Below are 24,514 nucleotides of genomic sequence, written 5' to 3'. Positions count from 1 at the left end.
GGTATATTCAATAAGAAGATGTACCACCTATAAGTATATATGGATCCAACATGAAAGCATCTAAATATGTAAAGCAAACACTGACACATCTGAAGGGAGGAATAGACAGCAATATGATAATAGTAGAAAATTTCAATTCCTCACTCTCTGTAATGGATCGATAATCCAGACAGAAAGTTAATAAGAAAATAACAGAACTGAATAGCGCTGTAGACCAAATGGACCTAATAGATATAGAAAGAATTTCCACCCAGCAGCAGAGAATACACATTCTTCTCAAGGACCCAAAGAACACTCCCCAGGATAAATCACGTGTTAGGTCATAGATCAAGTCTAGAGAAATGTAAGAAGATCAAAATCATTCCAAATATCTTTTATGACCACAAAGGAATCAAAATAAGAATGGATTACAATAAGAAAATGTGAAAATTCAGGAATATATATAATAGAACAATATACTCTTAAACATTGAGTCAAAGAGGAAATCAAAAAGGAATTTAAAAAATACCTAGAGACACAAAAATGAAAACACCAAAACTTTTTTTTTTTTTTTTTTTAGACGGAGTCTTGTTCTGTCACCCAGGCTGGAGTGCAGTGGCGTGATCTCGGCTCACTGCAAGCTCTGCCTCCCGGGTTCATGCCATTCTCCTACCTCAGCCTCCTGAGTAGCTGGGACTACAGGCGCCCGCCACCACACCCGGCTAATGTTTTATATTTTTAGTAGAGACGGGGTTTCACCTGTGTAGCCAGGATGGTCTCTATCTCCTGACCTCGTGATCCACCTGCCTTGGACTCCCAAAGTGCTGGGATTACAGGCGTGAGCCACCGTGCCCGGCCAACACCAAAACTTAAGGGATGCAGCAAAAGCAGTACTTAGAGAGAATTTTATAGGAAAAAAAATACCTACACTAAAAAATTAAAAAGATATCAAATTAGCAATCTAATCTTGTACTGCAGGGAACTAAGAAAAAATAAAGGAGAAAATAAGATTGTTAAATCCCAAATTAGAAGAAGGAAGAAAATAATAAATATTTGACTAAAAACAAGTCAAATAGATACTAAAAAAACAATAACTAATTGACAAAATAAGTTTTGTGGTTTGAAAAGGAAAAGTAAACAATATTGAAAAACACTAAGTTAGAGTAACCAAGAAAAAAAAAGAGAGATGACTTCTCGTGATGTTTTTGTCTGCCTTTGATATGAGGGTAATGCTGGACTCATAAACTAAATTTGGAAGTGTTTCTTCCTCTTCAGTTTTTTGGGAAGAACTTGAGAAGGATTGGCATGAATTCTTTGAATGTTTGGTAGAATCAACAAGTCATCTTTGTTCATAGTAGCTGCCAGGTGTCCAGAGTGTCACAGGTCCAGCCAGTGCTGTGAAAGAAGGGAGGCAGAAGCCAATTGATCAGGTAGCCTCCAGATAAGTTGGATCATTGGACTTCAGATTCACCTCTTTCTTAGGAAAATGCTGGGAGCTGGAGTTTTTAAACTGCTAGTGTCTGTGTTGATCCTTGGGAAGGGGCCATGGAGATTATTAGACAAAACCACCAAATCTGTTCTCACTGGACCCAGGATGCTATAGTATGTTGTGTCCCATGTCCTGTAAGCAGTTTGAGATTTCCTGGACAGTAGCCTGTCGTCCAGATAGTCCCAGAAAAGGAGGGGCTTTTCCAAGTGCAGTCCATTGCTTCACCTCACCTGGAAGAAGTTGGGAGAGTTTTCTTTTCTAAGTCTTATCTCTATTCTGAGCTGAGGGGGTAGCTACGGTGTATGTTAGTCTAAATTGCCTTCTGTTCTCACTGATCTCTGCTGGTCAGAGCAGGCCATGTCCTGTGTCTGGTCACTGCTGTGGGGCAGGCTAAATAGAAGCCAGTTCTCTGGATAACTTGCAGAAAGGTTGGTACTGGATGCTCAGTGTATCTCAATGCCCTCCCCAAGGAAAAGCTTTTGCCTGGTTGCATGGTGTACTGCCAGGAACAGGGATTATGGCCCAAAAATAATGCAAATGTTCCATCAAATCAGTTTGGCTGGTTTTATGCTATAGTGAGGTGTAGGGACATTTTAACTAGGTTTAGAAGTTTCACAAATGGAATCTGTCCATGAATTGTGCAGAATTACTTTGTTCATGGAGGAAGGAGAATTGAGACCTTCCCGTCATACCATCTTGCTGACTGAGAAATGAGAGTTTATTTCTGGCTCTGCCTTGGTGGATGTAAAATCCCTAGAGTGAAGGAAAAACTTGAGCAAAATACTGAGTCCCTAAAGAATTAAAGATAGATTATGGTCCAGAGTGAAAATACAATCCCATTATTTCCCTGTTACTCTTACAATCTGTTCCCTGGGGAGGAGACTGAGCAAGCTTCCATCCTGCTTATAACCAAGTACGTTGTGTCATTAAACTCACAATAAATCTGGTGTGGCAACTGTGATAATATTATTAACACATATCTTTATTAAAGATTTTTTTTTGCCTGCTGCTTGAGAGAAACCAAAATTAAAATAATAAATTATGATGTATATATCAGGAATATTTTCAGGAACTATTGGAAATAATGTCTGGGTTTCATCTTAGAGAAAACAAAGCCTTAGAGCTTGAAATTGCCCTTTCAGAACCACAAGGGTAAGGAAACAATAAGACAACACAACATTTTTAAGGCATAAGAAGGGTAAGTTTCTTATTTTCCTTTATATTAATGTCTTACTTGCTTTGAGGTGGAATACCAGGGATCTGAGACATTCTACTTTATTTTCCACCTTGAGACTCAAATGCAACTGTCAGAAGTATCTGTTCAAGATGGGAGTTGAGAATGTTCAGGGACATAAGGAACTCAGAGAATGACAAGTTTCGGTCAATAGTTTCTATGAATTGGATTCTCCCTTTTTTAGATTCATGACTTTTTTCTGTGACTTGGGGCAGTAACTTATTTCTAGGTTCTGTTGCTTTTCTTTTGGAGTAGAAACAATGTTCTTTGTTCACCCCCTGACTTGAGTCATATTAGAGAATGGCACCAGGTTGCTGAGGCCCCTGCCTCTAATTTTACTGGTGAGGGAAGAACTCAAGTGAATAAAGAAATGAAGAAATGAGGGAAGGAGAATTCTGTCGGGATCCACCCTTCTCTCTTCCCCTTATTATTTCCAGCAGTCTCGTCTGCATATGGCAGCACTGGCCCTCTTTCTGTAGGGTTACTTCAGGTGGGTCTTTGCTATATTTATCTTAGTAAGACTCTGACAAGAGAAGGTCAGTGCCATTCAGTCTCATGACAGTGGTGAAGCCAGATTCTTTAGGTCCAGGTTGGGCTAGTTTCAAACAATTCCAGCAATATCCCATGTTGTGGGAGAAAATATTGTGAGAAGAACTGTGTTGTCCTCTAATGCAACCCTTTTCTCCTGTGTCCACAGATTCTCTTGGAGAAGAATGAATCCTGGAAATGGCTCTTTGGTGACTGAATTCATTTTGGTGGGCTTAACAGACCAGCCAGATCTCCAAATTTCCCTGTTTTTACTATTTCTAATAATGTATGTGATCACTCTGATAGGAAATTTGGGCTTGGTAACTCTAATTGGGCTGAATTCACACCTTCACACCCCCATGTACTTTTTTCTCTTTAACTTGTCCTTCATAGATCTTTGTTATTCTTCTGTGTTTACACCCAAAATGCTAATGAACTTCATGTCAGAGAAGAATGTTATCTCCTACAAGGGGTGCATGACCCAACTTTTCTTTTTCTGTTTCTTTGCCATTTCTGAATGTTATGTGCTGACATCAATGGCCTACGATCGCTATGTGGCCATCTGTAACCCACTTCTATATAACATTGCCATGTCTCCTACAGTGTGCTCCAGCCTTATGTTTGGTTCCTATTTCCTGTCCTTTTCTGGGGCTATGGCTCACACTGGATGCATGCTGAGACTGACCTTCTGTGAGGCAAACATTATCAGTCACTACTTCTGTGATATCCTCCCTCTGCTCCAGCTCTCCTGCACCAGCACCTCCATTAATGAGCTGGTGGTTTTCATTGTGGTGGGCATCAACATCATTGTGCCCACTGTCACCATCTTTATCTCTTATGGCTTTATTTTTTCCAGCATCCTTCAAATCACCTCCACTGAGGGCAAGTCTAAAGCCTTCAGCACTTGCAGTTCCCACATAATTGCTGTTTCTCTGTTCTTTGGATCAGGTGCATTCGTGTATTTCAAACCATCTTCTGCTGGGTCAATGGATGAGGGAAAAATCTCTTGTCTTTTATACCAATACAGTTGCTTTAATGAACCCCTTAATTTATAGCTTAAGGAACAAAGACGTTCAACTTGCTTTGAGAAAAACCCTTAGTAGGAGAAAGTTTTGATCAGAAACAGTACCTTTCCATTTATATAGTTGTAGGACAGGGAGATTACAGTAGTTTTAGTAGCAGTCTTCTTATCCTATTTCTTTACTACTATGGTAAGGAAATTTGAATGTTCTCTCAATAATTCATTCCCACTTTTGATAGAGTACACTTTCTTCCTTTTCTCAACATTTTTATTCACCTTGCTTTACTGTATGGTAATAACATTAGGGAAGAATTTGTCTTTGGTTATTTTGTAATCGTTTGTTTTCACCATCTTTTTTTTTTTCCTCTGGAAAAAGATGAATGGTGTGCTAATGATTGAATCAGGTAACACTGTGGTTACATTGTGTCCTTGTAGGAAAAACTTATCTGCCACTTGCCATTGGAAGCATGTATCAGTCAATGTGTTCCTATTCCCACAGTTTCATGTTCCACTGGGCAAGAATACATCTCCTTTAAATGCCCAAGAGGGAAGATTCCATGAAGACTATACTACCCACTTTGTATTTGCAAACACTAGCCATTAAGCCTTTTTTGAGAAACATTTTTCTTATTTAATTTTAAAAGTGAAGCAGCATATCATCCATATATATTCTTTGCATGCATGGGAAAGTGGAGCAAATGGTAGTTAACTATTTACTTCAAGTTATACAGCCTCTTAAAGTCCAGACTTAATATAGACTTCTGATTTCACGTCTCCCAGCATTTCTAGTATACTCTCTTCTACTTTATTCTCTTTTATTTTTATTTCAATATACATGGAATATAAGAGCAGATTTCTATTTTGCAAGTTGACTGTACTTAGTTTCAGGATAGTACATGAATTTTTTTCAGTACAGGTATTCCCTTTGGCTGTTGTTTGTTTGGGAAAACAGTTTGATGATTCCTTTTTGTTAAGAAACAGGAGGCGTTTGGGGCCAGTGTAGTTGGGGGACTACTGGCTCAAAGATAAATTTTTATATTTGAACGAAACATTCTTTGAATAAACCAAATTGGGACAATACCTCTTCTGGAATTTCTGGAATAATATGTTGGTGTATTTTTCTTTTGAGAAACAGGCAAAAAATGACTATTCTAAAAATTCTTAATCATGTATCAAGTGACAGTTTAAACATTTTCAAAGATAATGTTATATATACTTATTATTTTACAATTTTTCTAAACTCTGCTCAGTATTTAGGTATTTGAAGTTTAGCATAGCTGGTTTGTAGCCTGTTTGCTTTTTTCCGGATGTTCAGATGTTTGGCATTGCCAAGTTATTAAACGACTTTAAGAACTCCTCATTCTACAACCCCTTACCCCAATATCAACATGCTCGATTTTCACTTAACAATTTCTACAGAATAGTTGATGTTGATTAACTTTTGTTTTGTTTTTCATTGACTGTTCATTTTAATAAAAAATTATTTTCCTTATTGAGGCAAAAATGTATCTGATTATTAAACACTATCTCTGCTATTTGAGACCCTTTGTAGACATGGAAGAGCCACATCTGTTAGATATTTTACGAACATTTGAGGTGACCCTAAAAGTAAGAAAAATCTTGTCACTAATCTTTCATTTGACAAACTTTAAAATACAAATAAAATCAATAGCATTTTTGAAAAAAATCAACTTACTTTAAAATTAAGGTCTGTCGTTCAGATTATTTTGAAAACATTAATTTAGGTATTTAAATACAGTTTGTAAAACCCAAGGATGATCAAGTATAAACAAGGCAATTTAGCTGAAAGATTTTTTCTTAGCAACTTAAGCAGTGTATTTGGAGTTCATTCAAATGGAGCCAAAATGGTATCTTACGTGCTTAGCATAGAATTATCTGCCATAGCTTTTGATTTTTTAAAATGTGAATGATGCCAAAGAAATTGTAAAAGAAAGTATAGTTCTATTTAAGTTGTGACAGCAGAGTGGGAAAGAAGTAAGCCATGAGATTAATATGTGTCTGTGTACTTGAAGGGGATGTTTCTAAGTCGGGGAGGAAGTTTGGGCCTTCTGGGCATTAACAGAAAATTATTTTTCCCAGTTAAGGACCAGAAAGTTTGTTATATCCTGAATTTGCTTAAAGTGAACTTTCTCTAAATTTGCTGCTATTGCTGATCAGGATTTGGTTTTGAATGAGTGTGATTAGGATGTAATCTGATGAAGGGATGATGAAAGCCAGAAGTAAAAAGGGAGTTTGAGTTCTACATCTCTTTACTTCTTTAACCTCAATCTCTATTGAGCACCATTATCCACTTCTCTGCACGTCCCCTGGCCACACACACACACACACACACACACACACACACAGTTCTTTCAAGTTTTCTATTTTATGAGACCCCTGCATCACATGGAATCTCATATTAAAATTTTACAGCCATATTTAGGTAGATAATTCCTGATTCCAACTCCAGAGAGGCAGGGCTGAGCAGGAAATTCTTCCTGAATCCAGTAAGAGTGAACAGTTGTTCCTTCAATCATTCCTTGTTTATGGAGATGCGACACACACACACCAAACATTTTATACATTACACTGTACAACGCACAAACATCTTGTACATTGTTCATAGCTAAGTGAATATAAACTTGTGAACTTATGGCATTTTGCTATATGTCACAAACAAATGAGGCGTGGTAATAGAGTATTATAAAGGTAGGTTTCATAATACATGTTGCATTATGCGCTTGAAGTCAGGAATTTGAGACCAGCCTGGCCAACCTGGTGAAACTCTGTCTCTACTAAAATGCAAAAGTTAGCTGGGCGTGGTGGTGGGCACCTTTAATCCCAGCTAGTTGGGAGGCTTAGGCAGGAGAATCGCTTGAACCCCAAGAGGCAGAGTCTGCAGTGAGCAGAGATCGTGCCACTCCACTCCAGCCTGGGGTGCTGCCAGTGGAACAGAATAGAGAATGTCAAAATAAAGCCCCATACCTATAGCCATCTGAATTTTGATAAAATTGAAGAAATTAAGAAATGGGGAATGGACTCCCTGTTTAATCTATGGTGCTGGGTTAACTAAGTAGCCTTATGCAGCAGAATAAAATTAGACCTCTATCTTTCACCATATACAAAAATTAACTCAAAATGGATTAAAGATTTAGATGTAAAACCTCAAACTATAAGGACCGTAGAAGAAAACTAGAAAATGCCATTTTAGACATTGATCGTGGGAAAGAATTTATGATTAAGCCCTCAAAAGTAATTGCAACAAAAACAAAAATTATCAAGTGGCACCTAATTAAACTAAAGACCTTATGCAAAGCAAAAGAAACTGTCAACACATAAGCAGACAATCTACAGAATGGGATAAAATATTTGCAAACTACGTATCTGACAAAGATCTAACATCCAGAATCTATAAGGAACTTAAACAATTCAACAAGCAAGAAAACAATCACAGTAGGTATAAGACATGAGCAGACACTTTTCAGAAAAATGCAGATCAAAACCACAATGAGATACCATCTCTCGCCAGTCACAATGGCTATTACTAAAAAGTAAAAAAATAACAGTTGCTGGTGAGGTTGTGGAGAAAAAGGAATGCTTATACTCTGTTGGTGGAAGTGTAAATTAGTTCAACCACTGTGGAAGACAGTGTGGCAATTCCTCAAAGAGCTAAAAAACAGAACTACCACTTGATGCAGCATTCCAATTACTGGGTATTCGCCTCAAGGAATAAAAAACATTCTATTATAAAGACATGTGCATGCATACTTTCATTGCAGCATTACTCACAATAGAAAAGACAGAATCAACCTAAATGCCCACCAATGACAGATTGGAAAAAGAAAATGTGGTACAGATAAACCATGGAGTACTATGCAGCCATAGAAAAGAATGAGATCATCTCTTTTGCAAGAATATGGATGGAACTGGAGGTCATTGTCTTTAGCAAACTGACACAGGGACAGGAAACCAAAATCACAAGTTCTGTGGGAGCTAAATAACGAGAACGCATGGACACATGGGGGGAACAACACACACTGGGGCCTATTGGAGGGTGGAGGGGGAAAGGAGGAAAAGGATCAGGAAAAATAATTAATGGGTACTAGGCTGAGTACATGGGTGATGAAATAATCTGCACAACAAACCCCCATGACATAAGTTTACGTATATGACAAACCTGCACATTTAGGCTTGAACTTAAAAGTTAAAAATAAAAGTTTTCCATGTTTCACTAATAACGTCGGTTCAATGTTCTTAATAGATACACCTTATCACACAGAGAAAATTCTCTTCTATTTCAAATTTGCTGAGAGTTTTCTTAGAAATAATGAATGGGTAATGAATTTTGTGAATTAGTTTTTCAGAATCTATTGAACTGACTCTGCTATGTCTCCCTGATTTAATTAACATGGTGAATTTCAAAGTTTCACATTTAAGCACTAATGTGCCTTCCTGCATAAATACCACTTGGTCATGGTGTCTATATTTGTCATATGTTACTGGTTAGAATGTCTATATTTTGTTATACATTTTTGTGAACAAGAAAAAAAAAGAAGACATACAAATGGCCAAGCAACATGAAAAAGTGCTCAATATCACCAGTCAACAGAGAAATGCTAATTAAGATCACAATGAGATATACCACTTTACTTACATCAATAGATGGCATCTATTATTTTGAAATAGGTTCCTTTGATGCCTAGGTTTTTGAGGATCTTCTCATGATGGGTGTTGAATTTTATCCAAAGCTTTTTTTTTCACGTCTATTTAACACATAGGTGGAGTGTGGAAAACAAACTCCAATATTGGCCATATTGCATAGCCTTTAACTGAAGAGACATAAATGGAAGTTATGTGTGGAAAACACATTCCAACTGTGTGCTAAAAACAAACATGGCCGGGCGCGGTGGCTCACGCCTGTAATCCCAGCACTTTGGGAAGCTGAAGCGGGCAGGTCACGAGGTCAGGAGATTGAGACCATCCTGGCAAACACGATGAAGCCCCGTCTCTATTAAAAATACAAAAAACTAGCCTGGCGAGGTGGCGGGCGCCTGTAGTCCCAGCTACTCAGGAGGCTGAGGCAGGAGAATGGCGCGAATCCAGGAGGCGGAGCTTGCAGTGAGCCGAGATCGCGCCACTGCACTCCAGTCTGGGCGGCAGAGCGAGACTCCGTTTCAAAAAAAAAAAAAAAAAAAAATTAAGAGTTTCATCCACGAGAACACATGGACACAGGGAGGGGAACATCATACACTAGGGCCTGTCGGGGGGTTGCGGGCAAGGGGAGAGAGAGCATTAGGACAAATACCTAATGCATGCAGGGCTTAAAACCTAGATGACGGTGGATAGGTGCAGCAAACCACCATAGCACACGCATACTTATGTAACAAACATGCACATTCTGCACATGTATCTCAGAACTTAAAGTAAAATAAACAAACAAAAATTAACACGTGTCAGAATGTACAAGTCTTGTTGCCTTAGCTTTCTCTGGACAGATTTCCACTTTGTTATTTATGAGGCCAGCTGGATTTAGTCCTGAGATTTATGGAAAGTCACCAGATCGGCATTTTTTCACACTAGTAGTTTTGTGACAAAATATAATTCTTATTTTTATGGCGATGGAAATTTGTAAGAAGGCTTTCCTCTGAAGATCCAGTGTTTCTTAGGTGCTTTGCCATGAGTTATGTTCTAAAATGTGTAGAGAATTTATGATCCAGCAAATTCTCAGAAGCAACACGTTTGTAATATAAGTAGGTTATTGGTACCACAATAGGGTAAACCCCAGGCACTGCACTGCTCTTCTAATAATACACACACTGCCACGTTGTAGGATTTGCTAGGATATGTTCTGAGTTGTAATATCCATAAAAGGTTCATTTCCTTTATACACAGAATTTTCACACTTCGATCTCCAGAAACTTCAAAATGTGCAAGTTTTTAGGAAATAAAAAGAAGCCTCAAACATGGCCACTTGGTTTGGGACAGGGATGGACATTGAATGCACTGGTCACATAAAACATGAATTGACAGGTTCTGTTTTTACTTCTCTATCTTTACGCAGAGACTAAGAGAGAAATAGATCCAGATTATGCATCTGTTAATACTTCACAACTGCTGTTTGAGTCTTTATAGTCCGTAGGCATACTCTTTTCAAGCTGGGAAAGCAGGGTTGGTGCAAGGATGCTCCTGGAGAGAGCCCAGTGTCTCTTTTTTAAATGACAAGCAGTTGTGGCATTTTCTAGGGGCATTCCTAACTTCAATCCATATAATTAATAATTATCTCTTTCTTTTCTTTCATAACACTACATCATGAATTTCCCTTTGCTTACCTAATTTATGACTCTAGCAATTTTAAAATCAGACGTGATGTACTGGGAAGAATCTAAGCAAAGATAGCAAAGAGGAAGCTTCAAACTGAAATGCAAATCTCAATGTTAACGGAAAGAATCTTAATTTTAATGCATTGAAAATTCAGTACCTTTTTGGTCTGTTCCATCTCTCTTGCTTAAGAGATACCGTATCAAAACCAAAAAGTCCCATAATTGTGGTAGTGCAAGTTGTTATTTTGTGTTTGGAGGCACTACTTATTTTGAGTATTTTAAAGACATTTAGAGAGTTTTTTGATTAATAAAGGAATCCTCCTTTTTTGCTGTTTGATTAATAAAGGAACCCTCACCAAATAAGTACAGAATGATGCCTTTTCTCTCTACTCCAACACAAATAAGTAGGATGCTTGTAAATATATATATAAAATATATATTATAAATATATCAATATATAATAAATATATAAAATATATATTATATATATAAAATATATATAATATATATTTATATAATACTATTAATATATAATTAATATATATTAAATATAATATAATATTATTAATATATAATTAAATATATATTAAATATATATTATATTTATATAAATATAATATATATTTATATAATATAATATATAAATATAATATATATTTAAATATACATAAAATATATAAATATATAGTATAAATTTATTAAAATATGTATTATAAATATATATAAATATATAAATATATATTATAAACATATAAAAATAAATACATATTTATTTTATTCAAGCACAAAACATTTTTTGTGTGGAATTATTTTCATTATATATGTATACATATACATACTTATTTATATAATGGGTTGAATATCCCAAGACATATGAATTGATTTAAAGCTTAAAGGATTAAATAAATAGTAAGTATATATTTTAAGAATTGTTAAAAATAAAACTTTTTAACTTTTAAAATAACAAACATATTCACCCAAAAATAAGTATATTCTTTAGGTAAATTAAACAAACACAAGTTTCTGTTACAAACATTTTTCACAAACTTTTTGTTTGTGAGAGACAGTGCTGCTGCCCTATCTAATAGATACAGCTCTTTCTTCCTTCCTTCCTCTCTCTTTCTCTCTTTCTCTCTCTCTCTCTCTCTCTCTCTTTCGGAGCCTCACTCTGTCATCCGGGTTGGAGTGCAGTGGGAAGAACTCAGCTCACTGCAAGCTCCGTCTTCCGGGTTCACGCCGTTCTCCTGCCTCAGCCTCCGGAGTAGCTGGGACTACAGGCGCCGCCACCGCGCCCGACTAATTTTTTGTATTTTTAGTAGAGACGGGATTTCACCATGTTAGCCAGGATGGTCTCGATATCCTGACCTCGTGATCCGCCCGTCTCGGCCTCGCAAAGTGCTGGGATTACAGGCCTGAGCCACCCCGCCTGGCCTTCTCTGCTTTCTTAATGCCAGAAACTTCCTTTCGTGAGAGAGGGTGAAAATGGGAGAGATTCATTTTGCTAGCTTTCCTTGAAGTTAAATTGGCCATATTACATAGCCCTTAACTGAAGAGATATCAATGGAAGCTATCTGCTGCCTTCAAGAGAAGATTTACTTCACTTTCCATAGGGAGGTAAGTGAGGGGAGTCCTCTAGCCTTCTTGTCTGGCTTTCTTCTTTGGATATAGCTGTGTTTGTATGTGACTTTTTTGTTTGTTTGTTTGTTTGTTTTCTTTTGAGCCATAGCAGCTATTTATGACCATGAGGTGATAAGCCTGAGGACTAAGGCCAACTGACTGAGGACAGTGGAAAGGAAGAACCTGACCCTTGATTAGAGTGTTTAATGTTCCCCATGGCCCTGTGAAACATAAAAATAGCTGCAAAAGGAGAAATTAAACTGACTTTATGAGTTAATGTATGACTGATGGGTCCGGGCCTGGTCAGGTAACCAGACGGTGCTCGGAAATACGGGGAAAAAAAGATATACCACTCAAATTTAAAAAGTAATAAAAGCCCTTTGGGCCTATGGAAACTAATAATTACCTTCACCCCAAATTACCTAACTCCCAGTTGAGAATTACTGACCCCCAATCCTTTCCAACCTGTGGATTAGGTTTACTTAAGAAACTGGAGAGAGAGGAACTACAAGGTAATTTAAAACCTAAATGAATGGGCCCATATGTGTTGATTCTTACAAGTAACAAGGATTGACACCACCACACTCAGATAAAGGCAGTCACAGAACCTAAGGAAGAAAGTCCCGCTTACCAAGCTGAACCACTCTCAGATTTAAGATTCCTGTTCAAAAGGACAGACAAGAACCTCAACCCGATAGGTAACCTTGGGCGGACATGTTCTTTCTGCCAGGACTTGGTCTACTTGCCTTGCTTATAGGTAGTCTTATTTTTGCTTTCAGAGTTTAGAGCTTACCCGTCTTTGGAAAACACGCGGCATCAAAGAGAGTGTCCCCTAGGGCACCTAATTCCCAGAGAAGTCAAAATCTTTCATTGTTTTCTAATCTTTTCTCATCCAAGGAATAAAAGAATGATTAGGCTTAATCTGGCTGATATCAACATACCTGGTGGACCCCTACTACCATGAGGTTACCTGCCACATCCTCACAACAGTTATATAAACTGTAGCCTATAAGACTGATGATGCCCTTACCCACCTCAAAGTTAATATTGTACTTGATAACTGTCTGGCTCTTGATTACCTCTTGGCAGAACAAGGTCTGGTGTGTGTAGTCACCCACTCTTGCTGTTGTGCTTGGGTAAATAATTCAAGATTGATAAAAAAAAAAAAAAAAAAAAAAAAAAAAAGACATTGGGCTGGGCACGTGGCTCATACTTGTAATCCCCGCACTTTGGGAGGCCGAGGCAGGCTGATCATGAGGTCAGGAGTTCGAGACCAGCCTGACCAACATGGTGAAACCCCGTCTCTACTAAAAGTACAAAAATTAGCCAGGCATGGTGGCATGCGCCTGTAATTCCAGCTACTCAGGAGGCCGAGGCAGGAGAATCACTTGAACCCAGAAGGTAGGGGTTGCAGTGAGCCGAGATAGTGCCAGTGCACTCCAGCCTGGGTGACAGAGCAAGATTCCATCTGGAAGAACAAAAAAAAGACATTGAAGTCATTTACAATCAGGCCAAGTGGTTGTACCAATTTAACCAAAGGGGTATGAACCCTCAAGGTATATGGGAAATTGTTAAACAGGCCTTCCCTAATTTCACCCAGTTCTTATTCTTCCTGGATCCTTCAGCTGCCATCCAGCTTCTTTTGATCTTTGGGCCTTGTATCTTAAACTGTCCGATCTCTTTTGTGCCTCAGTGAATTGAAGTCATATAGAGATAGGGACAGCTAGATTTATACCCAGGAAATAACCAGACCTACCTAAGACAAGCTAGGGAAAAATTTCACTGCAGTAATGGGCCCCATATTAACATATGAATTGAGCTTTAAGGAGTCATAGAAGACAGACATTCATTCACCTCACAGCACTCCTCAAGAATGAAGAGTGAATACAGAGAAAGGGGAGGTTTGTTCCATGGTATAATGCCTATGTGCCGTAGTAGAATTTCTACCCTGTCCTAGCTCTGCCTATCTTTAAGAAACAGGACGCTTGTGAGAAAAAGTTTCCTTTGTAACCAGACCAGCTGAGACTGGTTAGAATCCATTTTAAAATGGCAAGAATAAGTCCTTACCTGTAAGTTATTAGTTTACGTGTATGTAAATGGACTAAACTTCTAAGTCAAAAGATATGTAGTGGCTATGTGGATTTTAAAAAGGACCAAATTAGACCAAATTATATGCTATCTACAAGAGACTCACTTTAGATTTAAGAACACATGAAGCCTGAAAATAAAGCAGTGTAGGAAAATAGTTTATTCAGTGATGACCAAAAAAGAACATATCAGACAAAATAGACTTTAGTAAAACGTGTCACAAGAGTCAATAAGGTCATTACATAATGATAAAAGACTTTATTCAACAAGAAGATGTAACAGGTATAAAGATGTATGCACCCAACATCAAAGCACCTAAGTAGAGAAAGCACACAATGATGGATATGAATAGAGAAATAGACAGGAATATGATAATAGCAGAAAATTTCAATTCCTCACTCTCTATAATGAGTAGGTCACCCAGGCTGAAAGTTAATAAGAACACAGCAGAACGTAACAATGTTATAGACCAAATGGAGTTAACAAATATATATACATACATATTCAGAAATTTTCACTCAGCAACAGAATACATATTCTTCTCAAGGGCAAGTAAAAAATTCTCCAGGATAGATCACATTTCAGGTCATGAATGAATCTGGACAAATTTAAGAAGATTAAAATCATTTCAAATATCTTTTATGACCACAAAGGAATGAAACTAGAGATCAATAATAGTAGGAACATGGGATAATTCAGGAATTCATGGAAACTAAACATTTCCACACTGAAAAAACATTGAGTCAGAGAGGAAATCAAAAGAAATTTTAAAAAATACATCTAGACACACAAAAACAAAAATACAACATAACAAAACTTACAAGTTGCAGCAAAAGCAGTGCTAAGAAGGAAGTTTAAAGCTATAAACATCTATGTTAAAAAATTGAAAATATCTCAAATAACCTTAAACCTTAATGAACTAGGGAAAAAACCCAATGTGTTGATGTGTTAAACCCCAAATTAGAAGAAAGAAGGAAGTAATAAAGATTTGACTAGAAATAAATCAAATAGATAATAGAAACACAATAAAAAATCAACAAAAATAAGAGTTTGTTTTGTGACAAAAACAAAATTGGAAATCTTTAGTTATATTAACCAATAAAAAAAGAAGACTTTTCTTGTGATTTTTCTTCTGGTTTTGGTATCAAGGTAATGCTGGTCTCATAAATTAAATTTGAAAGTGTTCCCTTGTCTTCAACTTATTGAGAGTTTGAGAAGAATTGGCATTAATTCTTTAAATGTTTGATAGAATACACCAGATATCTTTGTTCTTAGTAACTGCCGGTTGTCCAGAGAGAGCAAGATCTAGTTAGCACCCTGAAACAAGTAAGGCAGAAGCCATTTGCTCAGGTAGCCCTCAAATAGTTGGATCACTGGACTTCTGATATACCTCTTTTCCTCCTTAGGGAAATGCTGAGAGCTAGAGTTTGCATTAACTGTGGCATCTGTGATGAGCCTTGGGGAGAGGTTGCATTGGAAGAGTCCAGTGTATCTCTTTCCCTCTCCAGGGAGAAGCTAGGAGGACCTTCCTTCCTTCCTTCCTTCCTCCCTCCCTCCCTCCCTCCCTCCCTCCCTTCCTTCCTTCCTTTTTCCCTCCCTCCTTCTCTCCCTCCCTGTCTTTCTTTTCCTCCCTCCCTCCCTCCCTCCCTCCCTCCCTCCCTTCCTTCCTTCCTTCCTTCCTTTCTCTCTTTCTTCCTTTCTTTCCCTCCCTCTCTCCCTCTTTCTTTCCCTCCCTCCCTACCTCCCTCTCTCTCTCTCTTTCTTTCTTTCTTCCTTCCTTTCTTCCTTTCTTCTTTCTTTCTCTCTTTTTTCCTTCTCTTTCTTTGCTTTTCTTTCTTTCTTTCTCTTCTATCTCTGTACTGAGCTATTTTGTCTAAATTGCCTACTGTGTTTTCACTGGCCCTTAGTGATCAGAGCATGCTGTGTCTTATGTCCTATCAGTGCTATGAGACAGGCTAGATAGAAGCCAGTCCTTGGCATAACTTGTGGAAAATGTGGGGCATTGGATGCATGGTGTACCCCAATGCCCTTCCCAAGGAGAAGCTTTTATTCCAACTGCATGATGCTCTGCCAGAAATAGAGATTATGGCACAGAGATAATGCAAATGTTCCTACCAGATTCCATGTGGCTGATTTTATGCTAGACTGGGATGTAGGAACATTATAACTAGGTTGAGAAGTGTCACAAATAGAATCTGTCCATGAATTGTTGTAGAATTACTTTGTTCATGGGGGAAGGAGGATCTAGGGCTTCCCATTGCACCATCTTGCTGACTGAGAAATTAAAGCTTATTTCTGGCTCTGCATGACTGATGCACAATGACCAGAGTGAAAAGAAAACTTGAGTAAAATATTAAGTCTCTAAGGAACTAAAGGCAGGTTATGGTCCAGGGTGAAAATACAATTCCCCTGTTTTCCTGTTACTCTTAAAATCTGTTTTCTGAGGAAGAGACTGAGCAAGCTTCTACACTGTTTATAACCACTTGTATTATTATCATTAAACTCGTAGTAAGTCTTCTGATGTCTCATTAAATGGCATATGTAATAACAATAAAAACTATTTTTTCTGATGCTTGAGAGGATTCAAAGCAATAATCATAAATTAGATGATCTGTAGTTCAGAAAAAATTTCAGAACATACTGGAAATAGAGTTTGGGTTGCACCTTCTTAGAAGCAAAAAACCCAAAGCCTCAGACACTGAAATTTCCCTTTCAGGACCACAGGGTAAGTAATCAAAAGAAAGCACCGAGGTTGTCTGGCATAAGAGGATGTATTTCTGAATTCTATTTATATTACTGTCTTGCTTTGAAATGGAATTACAGGGATATAAGATATTGCCTTTTATTTTACACCTTGTCAGTCTTGAGATTCAAGTGCAACTGATGTAAGAATCTATTTAAAGTAGGAGCTGGGAATGTTCAGAGAAAACAGAGAAAGTGATGGATGCAGTATTTTAGTCGGTAATTCCCTCTCCATGAATGAAAATCTCCCTCTTACAGATTTATGGCTTTTTCTGTGACTTGGGGTAGTAATGTAACCTTTTTTGGACTTGGGTTCCCTACTTGTGTATTAGAAACAAGATCCTTTGTCCCCACCACACCAGAGTCTAATCTGCATTGGATATGGGCACCAGGTTGCAAAGGTCTCTGCTTCCAATTTTAATGGTAAGGGAGGACTCAAGTGAATGAAGAAATAATGAGATGAGGGAAGGATGATTCTGTCCCGGTTCATCCTTCTTCTCCCTTATTTTATTACTTCTTAAGAATTAAGTTTGCACATGGCAGAACTAGCCTTCACTCCATAGGCTAAGTTTGTGCTATATTTGGCTTAGTAAGATTCTATCATGGGTAAGTCAACGCCACTCAGTAACCTAGTAGTGGTAAAGGCAGATTCTGTGGGTCCACATTAGTCTAGTTTCAGACAATCTCAGCAATATTCCAAGGTGTGGGAGAAAATACCGTGGGAAGTTCTGGGTTGTCTTCTTTTCTCCTGTGTCCATAGATTCCCTTAGAGTAGAATGTTTCCTGGAAATGGCTCTTTGGTGAATGAATTCATTCTGCTGAGGTTAACAGACCAGCCAGATCTTTAACTCCCCCTGTTCTTCCTGTTTCTTGTAATGTATGTTGTCACTGTGATAAGAAACTCTGTCTTGGTAATTCTAACTATGTGGAATTCACATCTTCACACTCCCATGTACTTTTTCCTTTCTAAATTGTTCTTCACAGACTTCTGTTATTCTTCTGTGTTTACACTCCAAATGCTGAGGAACTGTATTTCAGAGAAGAATATTATCTCCTACGTGGTTTGCATGATCTAGCTTTTCTTCTTCTTTTTCTTTTTTTATTTCTGAATGTTATATGCTGACGTCAATGGCCTATGATTGCTGTGTGACCATCTGTTACCCACTTCTTTATCACATTGCCATGTCCCCTAAAGTGTATTTCAGCCTTATGCTTGGTTCCTACTTCCTGTCCTTTTCTGGGGTCATGGCCCACACTGGATGCATGCTGAGACTGACCTTCTGTGATGCAAACACCATCAATCACTACTTCTGTGACATTCTCCCTGTGTTCCAGCTCTCCTGCACCAGCACCTACATCAGTGAGCTGGTGGTTTTCATTGTGGCAGGCATCAACATCATTGTGCCTGTTGTCACCATCTTTATCTCTTATGGTGACATCCTCTCCAGGATCCTCCACATCAGTTCCAATGAGTGCAGTTTCCACATAATTGCTGTTTCTTTGTTCTTTGGATTAAGTGCATTTATGTATGTCAAACCATCTTCTGCTGGGTCTATGGATGAGGGAAAATCCTCTTCTGTTTTTTATATGAATGTGCGTCCCATGATGAGCTCCTTAATCTACAGCTTAAAGAGCAAAGATGCTAAATTTGCCATGGGAAAAGCTCTGAGTAGGAGAATGTTATTGCCATAAACAACATTTCTCTGTGCATGTAGTTACAGGATGGGGATTCTCTGTATTTTATTATAATAACTTAGGAGGAAATAATTTTTCCTATTTGTTATCATGATGATGGTTAGTTGAGTATCATCCTATCAATCTGTCTCCAATTTTTATAGTAAATTTTTTTCCCTCACCCTTTGCACATCTTTCCCCTTTTTGTCATTTTTCCTGTGTAATAATAAAGAAAGTTTTTCTTTTTTTCCATTGTCATTATGGACTTCCTTTTTTCTTCTAGAAAAGATGATTGGTTTTTCAAATGATCAAGTAAAGTAAAATTAGGATGACAATGTTCCGCTGCATATAAGAACCTGACAACCTGCCTCTACTCTTGTCTTTCCATCCTCCACTGGGCAGCATCATGTGTCCTTTATATGCTGGTGTTTTCCAGACAGACAAGGTGTGACAAGACCTAACAAATACAGCCCACTTTGCCACTTTAAATATACACATGAAGCTTCTTCTGGCATTAATTTTACGTTTACCTTTGTATACCCCAAATAGATCACCAATATACCAATATTGCATCTGTGAGGTGCTGGAACTAAGAGATGCTAATGATTCCCTTAAAGTCACACAATTTCTTTATTAAAAAAGTCTAAAACAAGTTAATAGACTCCTAATTTCAAGTCTACTACTTTTTCTGGTATACTTTATTGTTTTACTTATTAAACAAGAGATACTATACGAGAAAACTTTTTTTTTTGGACATTTTGTTTCTAGATGACAAATAATCTCAGAATGGTTATTGCTTTAGTTTTTTGTTCTGGGAAATTGTTTTTTTTGGAGTGTGTGAAAGTGGAGATCTATTAAGCTGGGGTAGTTGCGAATTGATTGGCTCAAGCAGGGAGCTGATGTATTTTACAAAATCAAAAAGCATATTGAAATATTTTCTGGTGTTTCTAATTCAGAGAATAGAGGCATAGGAGAGAAAGGAGCCTACCAATTTGTAATTTAGGCAAGAATTCAAAGAGACACATAGCCAATATACAAGAGGTCCCTCTGTGGGGATTATGGGGATTATCAATGAGGATTTAGAAACCATCTGAAACTCTCAATCAATTTAAATTTTCAATCTGAATTTGTATCTGTTCTGTAAATTACTGTAACTATCTTTTATTAACATAAAGCTTTGACAAAATTTTAATCCACAATGACTATACATTAAATAATGTTTTGTGGAGTGAATGTGGTCACATTTGGAGAATCAGGAAGGGAAAGAAAGGAAACTTCAACCAGAAAAATAATGAGTAGTAATTGGATCTCAAGTTAGGAAAGTGGAACTTAGAAAGTAGAACCATGGAAAATTAATGCTTCTCCCTATGACTTCTTTTTCTCAAAATTGGAAGGCCTTACAAATACTATGGTGATCACAGAATTTTTCTGAGTAGGACGAAGGCATAAGTTATCTGATATTAAAGAAAGGTTAAACCTGAAGGCTGGAGGACCTGCAGATAACTAAATCACTCATGGTTTTGTGGCTTTCATTAGCTATTTTCATATGCATTTTAAGGTATTATAACCTTATATTGCAGTTGTGAGATTATATAAACACGTAATAACATACAGGAGGGTGTGTTGTAGGTTATAAACGTGAAACAAATAAGGGCAATGAATTGGAGGGAGCTAAGAGGAAGGTAGTGCTGAGTAAAAAGAAAAAAAGTGATTTCATCTGAAAGATTAGAGAGCATTATGCATTATAGGGCCATGTATGTCATAATGTTAAAATTATATAACTACGAAGACTATGTGCGTGAGTGTAATATATTTTTTGACAGGCATTTCAGGAGTTACTAATGGTGTGATAATGACCTGTACCTAAAAGTCAAACAGTCACTGTTAGAAAAGGAGAGGAGAAGAAAATTCCCGATCTTTTAGGCCTGGAGGAACGTGGTATTCATGATGTAAAATTTTGAATAGAATATTAAGCCTCCGAAGATAGCAGGGCAAAAGCATCTTGGTCTGTGTATAAATGACTTCATAATTATGGCTTTATTAAAGCACTTGAATTATAGACAGGCTCCTGGAGAAGCCACTATATCAGAATAAAAGAGCTTTCATGATGCTACCTGTAATTATTATAATACCTCAAAAACAGAGCTTGCTGTTTAGATGCCTTGTTTTTGGTTAAATGATTACTTCTGGGCAAAATCATAATTAAAAATCATGACTTTTATTTGACTGACGTCAAAGACTGAGACTTATAAATGCTCTTAGCATCTCTACAGAAAAAGAAGAGGAGGAGCTTTAGAATAATCCTTAGACCACTATGACCATAAGTGCACAGTTTTTGTGTGTGAACAGAAGTTTTTATTTTTGTAGGCAAACACCTTAAATTGTGACCATCTTAAGAGAAACTACAAACTGTTTTCTAGCAGATGCACCATGTTGCATCCCCACCACTGATGAATGAACATTTCAGCTGCTCTGTGTACTCATTAGCATTCGATTTAGTCGTTTTGTTTATTTATTTTCATTTTTCTAATAGCTTTTTAGTGGTATCTCATTGTGATTTTAATTTGACTTTCCCTAATAACTAATGATGTTGAGGATCCTTTCATGAGTTTATTTCCCATCCATATGCTGCTTTTGGGCAAAGTGTCTAGGTACAACCTTTGCTCATTTATTTATTCAGTTGTTTCTTTACTTATTTTTGAGGTTTACTGGTGCTTTACAGATTCTGGATGTACGTTACTTAATAGATGCATGATTTGAAAATATAATCTTCCAGTGTTTGGCTTGTTTCATTCCTTGAGTATTATCTTTCTTAGAGGAAAGGTTTTTAACTTTGATAATGTCTAATTAACTATCTTTTTTCTCTGATGGACTCTGTTTTTGGTAGCTTATCAGGAATCTTTGCCTTATTCTATGTCAAAAAGTTTTCCCTTTTGCTCTCTTCTAAAAATCTTAAAGGTTAATATTTTATCTTTATGTCTATGAGTAATTTTGTGATAATTATATTAATGATGTGAGTTAGGTTTCTTAGTCTCTTCTGCATTTCTATAACAGACTACCAAGACTGAGTAACTTATAAAGAAAAGAAATTTATTTCTTACACTTTCTGGAGGCTGAGAAGTCCAACATTAAGGTGACAGCAACTGGAGAGCCTTTTTGCTGAGTCATAACATGGCAGAGGGCATCATAGGCAAAGGGCATGAGCTTGTGTGTCAGCTTAGGACTCCCTTTCTCTTCCTACGAAGCCAACAGTCTCATCATGGGGGTCCACCTTAATGACATTATCTAATCCTTGTTAACTTCAAAAGGCCTCACCTCCAATCAGCATATGAGCTTAGGATTAAGTTTCCAACACATAAAATTTGGGGACCACATTCAAACCACAGCAGTAGGTTTTGAGATTTTTTTCTTTTTGTTATGAATATTGAATTATTCCAGTGTCATTGCTTGAAAAGCCCATAATTTCTTCAATAAGTTGCCTTTGCACATTTGTCAAAATCAATTAGCCTAATATATATGGGCCTATTTCTGGACACTACGTTCTGTTCCATTGATCCATCTGTGTATCCTTTTGACAATATCACACTGTTTTAATTGTTGCAGAACTATAGGGAGTCTTGAAATCAAGTCGTGTGAGACCTCCTACTCTGCTTCTTTGAAAAATTGTTCTGGCTATTTTTTTTGGCTATTTTTGTGTCTTTGTCTATCCATATAAATCAGTTTCTCACAATAAAACTTACTTGAAATTAATGTAATTTCATGGATTGTATACATCAGCTTTAAAAAGACGGACATGTTAGAAATATTCATTCTTCCAGTGTTTGGCTTATTTCATTCAAGATTTATCTTTACTTGTCATAATGAATTATCTATTTTATGTAATTTAGAATTGAATTTGCTAACATTTCAAAAATTATACACATATATATGCACATATACACACAAATGTTAAAAATACGTTTATTTTTAACAGCCAAAAACTGTAGTCAACCTAGATGTCTATTAACAGGTTAATTGATAAATTATGGTATCTTGATCTTTACAAGGGAACAATACACAGCAACAAAAAGGAATATAAATACAGTATGTCTTTCTATTTACATAGCTTTCTATTTCTTTAATTAGTTTTAGTTTATGGTGTACATACCTTGTACATACATTATTAGATTTGTTTTGAAGGTTTCATGATTTTTGGTGCTGTTGTAACATTACTGCCTTTTAAAAACTTCAGTTTCCAATTGTTCATAGCATAGAGCACCATGTCATTTATAAACAGAAATAATCTTATTTTTTCCTGTGCAATGTATCTGTCATTTATTATATTTTCTTGCCTTATTGCACTGTCCATTAATCTACTACATGATCATATAGTAGCAGTGAGAGTGGAATTTTTTTTCTTTTCACCAGACTTATAAGTAAAGAATTCACTCTTTTAAGTATGAAGTTAGGTGTAGTTTTATTTGTTTGTTTGCAGATTCCCTTCATCATGTTAAGAATTCCCTCTTATTTTTAGGTTTAATTTTTAAAAATAATACATAAACATTGACATTTGTGAAAATGTTTTTCATTTTTTAAGATGGTTGTAGAGTTTTAGTACTGTGATTCAAGGAAGGCTTTGAAGGTGATGGGTATGTGCATTTTCCTGATGTGGTGATGATTTCATGGTGTAAACACAAGTTAACATTTGCCATATTGTACATTTTAAATATGTATAGTTTACTGTATAGCAATTATACCTCAAAAAAGAAGTTTGAGAAAAGCTCCCTCCCCCAAATTTGCCTACTTAGGATTTGTGCGTGCTATGTACTAAAATTACATTTCAATAAGATACTGCCATGGAAAGTCATACACAAAACCTGAAGCAGGCAAGACCTCAGAGAATATAGTCCTTCTAAGCTAGTCTTGAAGAAAATGCTTAACAAGTGAATCAAAAGAACTCAAGAAAGTAGAACGCTGGGAGTAAGCACTGAATTATTTAAATACAAAATTAAGACTAAATAACTGAGAGTTATGATTATAGAGCATAGATGAATGCTACAGCCTTGAATATATAGACATATAGTTTACATAGTTAAAACCACCGGGTTTGGAATGACAGACAAGAGTAATGTGAACACGTTGTTTCTTCACACTATAGAAGTCCACTCAATAAAGTGAAGGTTGAAATTTGATTTGAAACAAACTGCTAAACAAAAAAGATTGTAGCCTAAAAATATTCCATAACCCTTCCCTTAACTGTAAAGGAATAACGAATGATAATTCCTTATTTCTGGTACAGAAGTTGTTACCTAAACTTTAGCAGTTTCTTCAAATTTCATTTCTATTTAACTTTTTCAGGCAAAATTTAAATGAGTTATTTTATTAAGAATGATATTAAGAACATGCTTGCACTTAGTAAAATAATTCTATCTATTTTTGTACTGACTTCTAATTTTTTATGAAGTAAATATTGTATTAACAATTTTTATATTGACTGCATGCTGAAAGGATAATAACTGAATTAAGTAAAATATATTAGTAAAATTAATTTTACCTATATCTTTTTTTATTACACTTTAAGTTCTGGGGTGCATGTGCAGAACTTGCAGGTTTGTTACACAGGTATTCATATGCCATGGTGGTTTGCTTCACCCATCAACCCGTCATCTACATTAGGTATTTCTCCTAATGCTATCCCTACCACAGCCCCCCACCCCATGACAGGCCCTGGTGTGTGATGTTGCCCTCCCTGTGTCCATGTGTTTTCATTGTCCAACTCCCACTTATGAGTGAGAACATGCGGTGTTTGGTTTTCTGTTCTTGTGTTAGTTTGCTGAGAATGA

General features: G+C 36.7%; 1 protein-coding gene and 1 pseudogene across 1 annotated transcript; both read left to right on the top strand.

The window, feature by feature from the left end:
- The first annotated feature begins 3,415 nt into the window (after positions 1-3,415).
- LOC102115278 (olfactory receptor 8B3-like) lies at positions 3,416-4,285 on the top strand. The gene has a single exon (XM_005580019.3). It carries the CDS (start codon positions 3,416-3,418, stop codon positions 4,283-4,285), a length of 870 nt encoding a protein of 289 aa, XP_005580076.3.
- A 13,509-nt stretch (positions 4,286-17,794) lies between these two features.
- On the top strand, positions 17,795-18,710 carry LOC102120641 (olfactory receptor 8B3-like; annotated as a pseudogene).
- Positions 18,711-24,514: the final 5,804 nt, after the last annotated feature.

This window comes from Macaca fascicularis, chromosome 14, assembly GCF_037993035.2.
Source record: "Macaca fascicularis isolate 582-1 chromosome 14, T2T-MFA8v1.1".
Taxonomy (NCBI): Eukaryota; Metazoa; Chordata; class Mammalia; order Primates; family Cercopithecidae; genus Macaca; species Macaca fascicularis.
Note: the sequence above shows the minus strand (reverse complement) of the source record. Positions and strands in the feature narration are given on the sequence as shown.